The sequence below is a fragment of the Podarcis erhardii genome (genome assembly GCF_964252035.2).
Source record: "Podarcis erhardii genome assembly, chromosome: 7".
NCBI lineage: Eukaryota > Metazoa > Chordata > Lepidosauria > Squamata > Lacertidae > Podarcis > Podarcis erhardii.
In genome coordinates this window covers 85,438,575-85,450,746 of record NC_138511.1, presented here as the reverse complement: position 1 = coordinate 85,450,746, position 12,172 = coordinate 85,438,575, and the positions used below count along the sequence as shown (strand labels likewise).

Here is a 12,172-nt window from a genome sequence, read left to right as displayed (position 1 = left end):
TCTGCACGTTACTTGCCTAGAGAACTGCATTGCAAAATTTGGGCAGCTGCAGATTTCCAAGGATGGCTGTGTTTGCATTTGCACCTTGTTTCTGAAAGCGCAGGATTGTGCCTGCAGCATGCACACTAACCTCGGAAAGTGAGAATTGAGTTTGGGGCCCCTTAAGTGCAAACTGAGCCTTGAGTTTCTCCTGAATTTGGAAGCAACCAGAGACGAGAAAGCGGACCACCCAAGCCAAAACAACAACAGCATCCACCCTTACCCACTCCTCTGAATGTACGACCTCCAAGCAAACGACCCTCTCTTTAAAATTATTTTTTAAAAAAGTCATTGGAGGGGTCCTGGCAGATACCATCTGTAAGCTCCTTGAGGACCCCAGAATTTGGAATAAGACAGCTTCCTCTGCTCCTAGCACCTGTGGCTTAGAAAGCACAGCTCCTTGGACTGGCAGTGTGTTTCACACCTGCTTGTAGGTATCTCTGTTTGCCTAACCCTTGCTAGGAGGCCTGCAGAGACACACCCGAGGGGGAAAGATAACAGGATCCGACTCTTGCCGCCACCTTTGGTCAGCCCACGGATCCGGATTCGCAACCAGTTGCCTGAGGAGCCCCAGCAAATTCAGCTGCCTGGCACCCCCCTCTCTCTCTCCTTGCCCACCCTGTCCTTTATTTCAGAAAGGCATGTTGTGTTCTGGAAATTCCACCAGCTGAGGCACAAACAGCAAGCTGGCTGCAACACCCATCCTGCTCTCTCGGTGGCCCAGGATGTGGTCCAGGAGAAACCCAGATGTTGTTGCTGTGTCTCGTGACACATGTAACTCCCTGTTCTGAGTAGCGTACCAGAGCCTCCAACTTTCTTTCAGCTTTCCCTAAGTTGGTGCCTTGATACTACAACTCCCAGCAGGCCCAGGAGTACTTGTGGAGGTGGAATGAGGGGGGGGGGGAGAAGTATGTTGTGGTGGCGATAACGCCAAGCTTGCAGGTTTGAGCCCCACTGTATTCTAGGGGGTTGGACTAGATGATCCTTAGAGTCCCATCCAACTCTCCAATTGAGTGATTCTATGTATGTTTCGAAGAATGGATGCTTTTGAATTATGGTGCTGGAGGAGACTCTTGAGAGTCCCATGGACTGCAAGAAGATCAAACCTCACCATTCTGAAGGAAATCAGCCCTGAGTGCTCACTGGAAGGACAGACCCTGAAGCTGAGGCTCCAATACTTTGGCCACCTCATGAGAAGAGAAGACTCCCTGGAAAAGACCCTGATGTTGGGAAAGATGGAGGCCGCAAGGAGAAGGGGACGACAGAGGACGAGATGGTGGGGCAGTGTTCTTGAAGCTACCAGCATGAGTTTGACCAAACTGCAGGAGGCAGTGGAAGACAGGAGTGCCTGGCGTGCTCTGGTCCATGGGGTCACGAAGAGTCGGACACGACTAAATGATTCAACAACAACAACATGTATGTCGCCTTTAGCCCCTTGAAGCGAGAGGTGGGCTATAAGTATAAATTGGTGGAAGTGGGACATACCCCCCCCCCGGGTGGGGTTACTTGAGGGGAGCTGCTGAGCTGTGAATGACTATCAGGCTTCGGAAATCTGGTATCACTGGATCAAGGTCATCAGTTGTTGAATTACCTCAACTGATTTTAATCGGATGTTGAACAAATGGCCCTTTCAAATTTCATTGCATTCTTATCTTCCTTAGTGGGGGCCTGCAAATCTCTATTCTGAATAATGTTTTTAATAAGGTAGGGGGTACCGAGGATGAGTTTATGGAGCCAAGAGGGCAGTGGCCCCAAAATATTCTGGAATCACTAATGTAAATAATAATGATTAATGTCTTAGGGTAGGGAACTAGGTCACAAAAAAGCGACAGGCCCTGGGAATGATGCATAGCTGTCAAGTGTCCCTTATGCGGCGGGAAAGCCCTTATCCCAGCGCCGTTTCCCGCTGCTGTCCCTTATTGATGATGTCCCTTAAATTTCCCAGGTTTCAAAGGAAGCAGCTCCTCTCCCTCCCTCCCTCCCTCCCTCCCTCCCTCCCTCCCTCCCTCCCTCTCTGCCGGCCAGGGAGGAGGGAGGCTCCAACTGTGTTGCTTGGCTGCGTTGCTCACCCAATAAGGAGTCTAAGAATGACTGGGGGGTGGAGCTTGCATGCCTTGTGCAGATCAAATCGGCCGCGTTGCCTGGGGACTCGCCTTTGCTCAGCGCTTCCCAGCGGAGAGGGGACGGTGGTTTTCCTTGCTGCATCCCCTTTGCCGGGTTGCTGCGCTGTGGGAACCACCCCTTGAGGCTTCGTTTGGCTGCTGGTTGACTAAAATCCCTTATTTTGGCTGCTGAGCCCTTATTTTCAAATCTGCAAGTTGACAGCTATGGAATGATGTGGTCTGAGAGTTCACAGTATCTCTTCTTGCCCACCCTCCCCTGCTGGTCCCGAAACCATAAAATTTGATAGCTCAACTGATGCTTGATGATGGGGCTGCTGGAAATTGCAATCCACATCAGGAGGGCAACAGGCTTGGTGAAGCTTGAAACAGCACTAGGCCCATGAATCCTGGCCTGCTGCACCTCTCCAGTGCTATCAGATAAAGGTCCCTACCCTCCAACATTTCTCCGGTGAAAATAGGGATGTCCTAAGGAAAAGTGAAGGGACGCAGGTGGCGCTGTGGGTTAAACCACAGAGCCTAGGACTTGCCGATCAGAAGGTCGGCGGTTCATAGAATCATAGAATCATAGAATCATAGAGTTGGAAGAGACCACAAGGGCCATCGAGTCCAACCCCCTGCCAAGCAGGAAACACCATCAGAGCACTCCTGACATATGGTTGTCAAGCCTCTGCTTAAAGACCTCCAAAGAAGGAGACTCCACCACACTCCTTGGCAGCAAATTCCACTGGTGAACAGCTCTTACTGTCAGGAAGTTCCTCCTAATGTTTAGGTGGAATCTTTTTTCTTGTAGTTTGGAGCCATTGCTCCGTGTCCGCTTCTCTGGAGCAGCAGAAAACAACCTTTCTCCCTCCTCTATGTGACATCCTTTTATATATTTGAACATGGCTATCATATCACCCCTTAACCTCCTCTTCTCCAGGCTAAACATGCCCAGCTCCCTTAGGTTCGGATCCCTGGGACGGAGTGAGTTCCCGTTGCTCAGTCCCTGCTCCTGCCAACCTAGCAGTTCGAAAGCACCTCAAAGCACAAGTAGATAAATAGGTACCGCTCCGACGGGAAGGTAAACGGCGTTTCCGTGCGCTGCTCTGGTTCGCCAGAAGTGGCTTAGTCATGCTGGCCTCATGACCCAGAAGCTGTACGCCGGCTCCCTCAGCCAATAAAGCGAGATGAGCGTCGCAACCCCAGAGGCGGCCACGACTGGACCTAATGGTCAGGGGTCCCTTTACCTTTACCTTAAGGAAAAGCAGGGCATTCCAGGAACAAATCAGAAACCAGGACGGCTTCTGTCCTGGATAATAGGGATACTTGGAGGCTCTGAAAGTTTCTTTCGCTGGGAGTTTTTCTAAAACTAAGATACAATATTGGCAAATTGCGTGAGCTCTCTCAGCTCCCGGGCTAGGCATCCTGGAAGAGGTTGGCACCCTCAGGCGGAAACTGCAGATAGACTCGCCTCGACTTGGCTGCCTCAGCGGCAGGATGTGGGGCAGCTGAGGAGATGCAGGAAATCGACGGCACCCCAGGGGAGTCTGGCTGTTTTCCATGCCAATTCCGGTCGTGCCAATTTGCTCACTTCTGCAGTGTGGGCGGGTTGCAAGGCGGCGGGGCAAGAGCTTCAAGGCCGGGTTTGGGCACGGATGTGGCTGGCAAACCCAAAGGTTTTGGAGGGGCGGAGGCGACACTTGTCCTAGAAAGGCCCCATAGCTGTGGGGAAGGGGAGAAGCAGGGTTTGGGGAAGTCAGTGGGTCTTGCAAATAGGGCAAATGCCTCAGAGTCCCATAATAATAATTTATAATTTATTACTTATACTCCACCCATCTGGCTGGGTCTCCCCAGCCACTCTGGGCGGCTTCCAACAAAAAATTAAAAATACATTAAAACATCAGACTTTTTTAAAAAAATAATAATAATATTTTTTAATTTATTTTTTTTTAAATAATATTAAAAAAATAAAATTAAAAAAATAAAACATCAGACATTAAAAACTTCCCTAAACAGGGCTGCCTTCAGATGTCTTCTAAAAGTTTGGTAGTTCTTTTTCTCTTTGACATCTGGTGGGAGGGCATTCCACAGGGCGGGTGTCACCACCGAGAAGGCCCTCTGCCTGGTTGCCTGTAACTTGGCTTCTCACAGCGAGGGAACCGCCAGAAGGCCCTCGACGCTGAACCTCAGTGTCCAGGCAGAACGATGGGGGTGGAGACGCTCCTTCAGGTATACAGGACCGAGGCCGTTTAGGGCTTTAAAGGTCAGCACCAACACTTTGAATTGTGCTCGGAAACATACTGGGAGCCAATGTAGGTCTTTCAAGACCAGTGTTATATGGTCTCGGCGGCCGCTCCCAGTCACCAGTCTAGCTGCCGCATTCTGGATTAGTTGTAGTTTCCGAGTCACCTTCAAAGGTAGCCCCACCTAGAGCGCATTGCAGTCGTCCAAGCGAGAGATAACTACAGCATGCACCACTCTGTCGAGACAGTCTGCGGGCAGGTTGGATCTCAGCCTGCGTACCAGATGGAGCTGATAAACAGCTGCCCTGGACACAGAATTGACCTGCACCTCCATGGACAGCTGTGAGTCCAAAATGACTCCCAGGCTGCGCACCTGGTCCTTCAGGGGCACAGTTACCCCATTCAGGACCAGGGAGTCCTCCACACCTGCCCGACTCCTGTCCCCCAAAAAACAGTACTTCTGTCTTGTCAGGATTCAACCTCAATCTGTTAGCCGCGATCCATCCTCCAACCACCTCCAGACACTCACACATGTGTGGAATTCACCCGGGGGACACGGCCCAACCAAGCTAGGGTGTCCATGTGTCCTTCTTTACAGAGGCCAGTCCCCATCACAGCTGATAGGCTGTAAAGCAAGGAGGTCAACAGTAGGGGGAGCCAGAGCCAGTGAATTCTGGTTTTGTTCCTATCCTACTGCCTGCTGAGCAACAGGAATTAGGAGCAGGAAGTTGGCAATCTTCCCCCTGGACTAAGGCTGAGGCAGAGCAACTGGCGCTTCCATCCACGGTGTACCCCATTCTGAGCGATGGCCAATGTGGCGGCCCTGATACTTGGGTCACATCCACCCTGTACGTTTAAAGCACTCTTAAACCACTCTAACAGTCACGTTTCCCCACGAAAAGAATTCTGGGAATCCTAGTTTAAATGTGCTTGGAATTGCAGCCCTGCCAAAAGGTAAACTAGAGTTCTCAGAAGCCATGTTTTAAAGCCACCTGCGTCCCTAAACCTGTGTACGTCCTGTTAAACTGCAGTTCCCAGGATTCCTGTTGCTGTGGGTGGGAAAGAGAGAGATGCTTTTAAAATGCAGTGTGTGCACAGCTTACGCTGCTCCGAGCCTCTTGGGGAAAGGCTGAGACGGTAATCAATAAGAATAATAAGTAATTGGTGAGAATAAATCTCCCCATGCCTTAGGGTCATAGAAATGCAGAGTTGAAAGGGACCATGGAGGGGGAGAGGGTAATCTAGTCCAACCCCCTGTTTAGGGAAGCTTTTAATGTTTAATAGGTTATTGTATTTTAATATTCTGTTGGAAATCGCTCAGATGGGCGGGGTATAAATAATAAATAATTATTATATTATTATTATCTTTTGCCCAAAGTGGGGCTCGAACCCTGAAATTAAAAGTCTCATTAAAGGTAAAGGTGAAGCGACCCCTGACCATTAGGTCCAGTCATGGCCAACTCTGGGGTTGCGGCGCTCATCTCGCTTTATTGGCCGAGGGAACCTGCATACAGCTTCCGGGTCATGTGGCCAGCATGACTAAGCCGCTTCCGGCGAACCAGAGCAGCGCACGGAAACGCCGTTTACCTTCCCACCGGAGCGGTACCATTTATCTACTTGCACTTTGACGTGCTTTCGAACTGCTAGCTTGGCAGGAGCAGGGACCGAGCAACGGGAGCTCACTCCGTCGTGGGGATTCGAACTGCCGACCTTCTGATCGGCAAGTCCTAGGCTTTAACCCACAGTGCCACCCGCATCCCTAAAAGTCTCATTAGTTGCCAGCTTATTATTATTCGTACCCAGCCTTGCTCCTGCGCCTTAATGCCCTGCAGGCATTATCAGTTGATAACGCTTATCTCCCAGCTTTGCAGACCAGGATGCTCTTAAAAGCATGGGAGGAGGCCTCACCCCCCCTTCTTTTGCAACCTTGCCATTGCCCCATCTGCAAAGAACGGAAATGATGAAAGCTTCCCTTCTCATCAGAATCCAGCCTCGTCAGCTGCCGGCCCTCCAGAGTTTCTGAACAGTCACGCTACCGTACTATTCCCTCTAGCCCACACATGCACCAGCTCCCTCATGTGGAAGAAGGGCAGGGCCCTTTCCAGGACTGATTCACATGTTTGAGGCCGGATTCTGCTCTGGCAGCGGCCAGGGACTGGGAAAGGCAGCAGGAGAATTTCTGGGACCGTTCTGGACGCTGCTAGGAGGACTGGTTAGAGGAGAAAGGCGACGGGGAGGGAATTGGGAACTGCAGAATGTCTGCGACAAACTTTCCTGAAAGAAAGGGGCTGAAGGGTAATAGAATAGTTGGAAGGGAACCCAAAGGTCATCCAGCCCAACCCCTTGCAATGTAAGAATCTCAATGGCAGGTCAATGTTTGCTTTCAGGACATAAGAAGAGCCTGCTGGATCCAGCCAATGGCCCATCTAGAGTGGGATCCTGTTCTCACAGAGGCCTGTGGGGAACCAGCAAGCAGGATTCGAACACAAGACCAACTCTTCCCTCCTATCGTATCTGAAGAAGTGTGCATGCACACGAAAGCTCATACCTAGAACTAACTTAGTTGGTCTTTAAGGTGCTACTGGAAGGAATTTTTTTATTTTGTTTTGACTATGGCAGACCAACACGGCTACCTATCTGTAACTCTTCCCTTCTGTGGTTTCCAGCAACCAGAAGCATTTCTGGCTTGAAACATGGAGGCAGAGCACAGCTAGGAGCCATCAATAGGCTTCAACTCCTGCCAGCTGAAAAGGAAGGAATCATTGAGTAGGGTAGCCAACTCCTTTGCTGGCTCACGCTCTTCTGCTTTTAACAACAGCTTGTTTGCCAGAAACCTCACAAGCAGCGGCGGAGCAAGCCGATTGGGCGTCTGGGATGGCATGTGTGCCCTGCGCCCAGGGGCGGGGCCAGCTGCCCGCAGGGGCGGGGCCTCCAAGGAGTCTGCCTGCCTCCTCCCACTCAGCTGCCCTACAGCTGGGGGGAGGCGGCGGGCGGACCGTTTGGGGCAGCGCGGAGCCTTTGGACCCCCAAGCCACCGCCTCACTCCCAGGAGAGACACGTGGATCGAGTGCGCTGCAGCAGTGGCGTAGCGTGGGGGGTGCAGGGGGGGCCGGCCGCACCGGCCGCAACATCTGGGGGGGCCCTCGCCGCCTCCAGAGTCGCCAAAGAGCCTCGGGCGCAGGCTGTAGCAGAGCCCCATGTCTCGTGGAACCAACGAGCTGTGCGCGCGTCTGGGCTGAAGGCGTCCGGCAGGCAGCGGCTCTCAGCGCTCGCCGTGGTCCCCACGCGTCAGGGCTGCGGAGGGCGCGCCAGGCAGCCCCTCCTCACAGCCCCGCCGCCGCTGCAGCAGCGGCTGGGCCATGTTGCATTTTCCTCGCCTCTCTGCCCTCCTCCTCCTCCGAGCAAGTGGCGTCGTTTGGGCGGCAGCGCCAGCGGCAACTCGCCTCAGATCACCTGACACGGACCTGCCGCCGCCACCATGGCTACCTTACCGTAAATGCCCCAGCCCAGGCAGCAGCAAGAAGAAGCTGGCAGCGGCGGCAGGTTAGGGGTTAGGGGGCGCAAATTACTTGCCTTGCCCCGGGTGCTGACAACCCACGCTACGCTGCTGCGCTGCAGGCCCCGCCTGGCATTTTACCACCCCCCTCAGTGGTGACACCCGGGGTGGTCTGCCCCCACTGCACCCCCCTTTCTCAGCCCCTGCTCACAAGGTGGTGAGCTCTTCCTCACTGGGGTCCCTCCCCCCAGCAGAGGTTAACCATCAGGGATTCTTTAGCTAGGATTCCTGCATTGCAGCGGGTTGGGCTAGATGACCCTCAGGAGTCCCTTTCAACTCTACAGTTCTATGCTTTGAAAGCCTTCTGAACCTAAGCTGCTGCGAAATGCTGCGAAATGGAGCCAGTTTTGCTCCAGCTGTTTAGCAAACCCTTTTTTTTTTACAGCCGAAACATTACTCTTTTCTTGGCCGTTGTGTTTCTTCGATTGGGCAAAGAGCAGGAAACGGAGGAAGAAAAGGAACAGGAAAGATATGGAATATAAAGCAGGGAACGGGTGCGAGGTTTTACCTCTTATCTCCAGGCACACACATTCCTCCTCTGCTCCCAACATTTTGCCTTGCTAGCTCCACACTGGTCTCGTCTTCTCCCAGGCTGAACAGAGGTCTGCCGTCATGGCGATGTTATAGATCAGCCTTCCCCCACCGGACGCCCTCCATATGTTTTGTGCTACAACTCCCACTGGCCATAGCACTGCAAAGGCTTTTATAGTTCTTCCTGCCCCCAGTTAAACTTCCTTTTAGCAGCGGGAGGAACAAGGCAGAAATACAGGTTGAATGTCACCATTTCTCTAGCCGTGTGCGTCTCAGGGCCAGATCTAAGGCACCCTTAAAGAAATGTGCGCCCCAAACCCAACAAGGGAACTGCAGTTTGTTTTTTAAAAAAATAAGGTCTCAGAGAGCTAAACAGCTGTGTGTGTGTATTGGAATGACCTTTCTGCATCAGAGAAGCATCTAGTCCAGACTTGGTTTCCAGCAGAGCCCAGGTGGCTTCCAAGGAAGGCATAAGGACAATGGGCTTCCTCTGCTGTTTGTCTCCGGACTCTGATATTCAGAGATAGACTGCTCCTGCACCTGGAGATCCTTTCTGTCATGTTATTTTTGTTTATGACAGCTATTGCACAGCAGTAGGGGCCCTGAAATTCAGATCGGAAGCTTGGTCTCACATCACCCCTGACCTGGATATCTGTCGTGGTTAAATAACTATTTGCAGACCCGTCTGCGTAACTGTCTAATCTCATGTGTGTGTGTGCCTCTCTCTGGCAAGGAAGTCTGTGACATGCTGATCAGACCACATCAACCGCACCATGGATCCCAGCTTGGTTTTGACAGCTTCTGCACAACGCCCTCTGTCACTTGGGGTCTCTGTGAAGTCACTGCGTGCACAGAAAGACTGAGCCGTCTAGCTCAATATTGTCTACACTGACCAACAGAGGGTCCCCCATGTCTCAGCCCTGCTTGGAGAAACCTGGGGGGGGTGAACCTGGGACTTTCAGCTGCTCTAACCACTGCACCACAGTCCTTCCCCTACAGAAAGCAGGTTGCGAAAAGCTCCCAGCCTGGGAAAGTTTTGTGCACCCTCCTCACTTGCACGCAGACGGGAGATGTGGCGCAGTATGTGCTGTTGTGGCCTTCAGCCCAAACTCGGTGCAGGATACGGCTGTGGAAATGCCTCCTGCAACAGCCACCTGAGGCCATGTGGAAGACCCGGGCAGTGGCAGGTCATGAGATGCTTGACTCTCCCAGATGAGCAGTCGCATGGCTCCCTAGTCTTGCAATGGAGCCGATCGGCTCACGGTCTTAACCACCTCGGATAAAAACTGTGTTGTCTCAGTTACGAACCTGGCCGACCCTTATCATGTCACTTCCTGTCCCCAAGACATTTGCCACCATTGAGCCAAGACATTTGCCACCTTTGAGCCAAGACATTTGCCACCTTTGAGCCAAGACATTTGCCACCTTTGAGCCAAGACATTTGCCACCTTTGAGCCAAGACATTTGCCATTATTGAGCCAAGACTTTTGCCACCATTGAGCCAAGACATTTGCCACCATTGAGCCAAGACATTTGCCACCATTGAGCCAAGACATTTGCCACCATTGAGTCAAGACATTTGCCATTATTGAGCCAAGACATTTGCCACCATTGAGCCAAGACATTTGCCACCTTTGAGCCAAGACATTTGCCACCATTCAGTCAAGACATTTGCCATTATTGAGCCAAGACTTTTGCCACCATTGAGCCAAGACATTTGCCACCATTGAGTCAAGACTTTTGCCACCATTGAGCCAAGACATTTGCCACCATTGAGCCAAGACATTTGCCACCATTGAGCCAAGACATCTGCCACCATTGAGCCAAGACATTTGCCACCATTGAGCCAAGCTGCCCTCCCTCACCTCACCAGCCCCTCTCCGTTTTCCCTCCCTGCCCCCTGTGACCCCCGTGGCAGTACTTACCGTGAGGGGCAAAGAGCAGATGACGAAGATGACCGTCATGAGGGCCAGCAAGATGAGGTGGTCCACCTCCTCCTCGCCTTGGCCGAGCCAGCTCTTGCGCCGCCGCTGCTGGGCCACATTGATAGAGCCTCGTCGGCGAGCCCTCTGCTTGCGGTACATCTGGCAGAGGCTGATGATGACCAGGCCGTTGCAGACGAAGATGGCGAGGATCAACAGCGCCATCAGCGTGGCGTAGGACAGTGAGAAGGCGGCCTTGCTGCGGTCGCCCCCCGTCAGCTCCACGTCCATTTGGACAAAGCACCAGGTGCCTGGGCAGTACTGCTTGTACTTCCCAACGCCCAGGAAGGGCAGAGCGCAGAAGAGGGCACTGAAGGCATAGGTGGCGGGCAGAGAAAGCTTGGCCCATCGGCGGATGTTGTGCTGCGAGTAGAAATAGGGGTAGGAGATAGCTAGGCACCGTTCCACCGCCATGGTGCAGAGGATGAGCATGGCGGCTTGGCTGAAATACATCATCGAGAAGGCAAAGAGGTCGCACAGCCAGTGCCTTCCGTCCGCCAGGCCCAGCACGGTGGCGTTTCGTGAATAGGCCACAAAGACCACGGGGCTGACCACGCAGGTGCCCAGCAGGTCCGTGATGGCCAGGCCGGTCACCAGGATGCAGAAAGCTGAGCTCTTGGTCCGCAGCTCCTTCCGGTGGAAGCCCAAGATGGCCAGGGCGGCCATGTTGCCCACCACCCCTGCCGCAAACATGAAGGAGCTCATTCCGGGGTTGCCGTCCTTCTGCAGTCGGGTCAGGCTGCTGCAGTCCTCCGGAGGGGTCAGGTTTGCTTGCGGCGCTTGCATTGGCCCGAAGAGGGGGCTGGAGGTCTCAGAGGGGGAAGGCTGGGAGGAGAAAGGGGGAAGCTTTGGGACTTCTTGTTCTCAGATGTGAGGCCTCAGAGTTCCGAGAAGGAAGAAGGCGAATGGTGGGTTCAGATCCTTCTCCTCCTCCTGCTTTCAATCCCCAATTAATTCACGTTGGAGGGCAGCCCCTCGCCGTGACAGACGAGCCCAGAGTCCTGTTCCCAGAAGCTGTGAAAGACGACATCAGGGTCCAGCAGATTACGGAGCAAGAATCCAGCCAGCGTCAGGACGGGGTCATGCCCCCTGGCTAAATCAGGTGGAGCTGGGACCCTTCTCCAAAATGGACAGACTAGATGGTCCTAGGTTCTGTTCCTCCCAGCTCTAGAAAAGTCAGAGAGCAGGAAGAGGGGCTAAGCCAAGGCAGAAGCGTCCGGGGCTCTGTTTCCTCTGCGGCTCAGGAGTTCCCAGATGTGACAACTCTGGGCTGGTGTATCTGAGGACGGAGCCTGCCCCATCCCATCCCTGGCTGGGTGCGAAGAAGTCTGCTTGCTTCCGAGTGAGTCGCCCAGCGTCGAAAGTGTGTCTGGCTGTTGCCGGCTTTGTGTGGGTGAGCATCTGAGCTGTCATGAGCTCGTAAGGGAGTAGCTTTCGACTCAAGTAGGCAGGCGGAGAGTGGGGAGGGACAGGGTGGGTGGGGTTTGGCTTACCCACCCAATGGGTGCTGATAGCTTTCTTTTTTTCCAACCAGACTCCCACGCTTATTTCTCTCTCTCTCTCTCTCTCTCTCTCTCTCTCTCTCTCTCTCTCTCCTTCCTTCAGTGACTGCAAACTGGCTCGTCAGCTGAGTAAAGACACGAAAGCTTTCCCCGTCAGCAAGACTCATTCCTTATTATATAGACAGAGCCCCCACCCACCCACCTGCCCTAATGCAAT

At 53.1% G+C, this 12,172-nt stretch overlaps 1 protein-coding gene across 1 annotated transcript in view; it reads right to left on the bottom strand.

The window, feature by feature from the left end:
- The window catches only part of PTGIR (prostaglandin I2 receptor), a 44,223-nt gene extending 32,352 nt beyond the window's left edge, over positions 1 to 11,871 (bottom strand). Inside the window, exon 1 of the mRNA XM_081869355.1 lies at positions 10,397 to 11,871. Coding sequence (XP_081725481.1) covers positions 10,397 to 11,239 — 843 coding nt within the window. The 5' untranslated portion in view covers positions 11,240 to 11,871. The remainder of the gene's footprint in view (positions 1 to 10,396) is intronic.
- Positions 11,872 to 12,172: the final 301 nt, after the last annotated feature.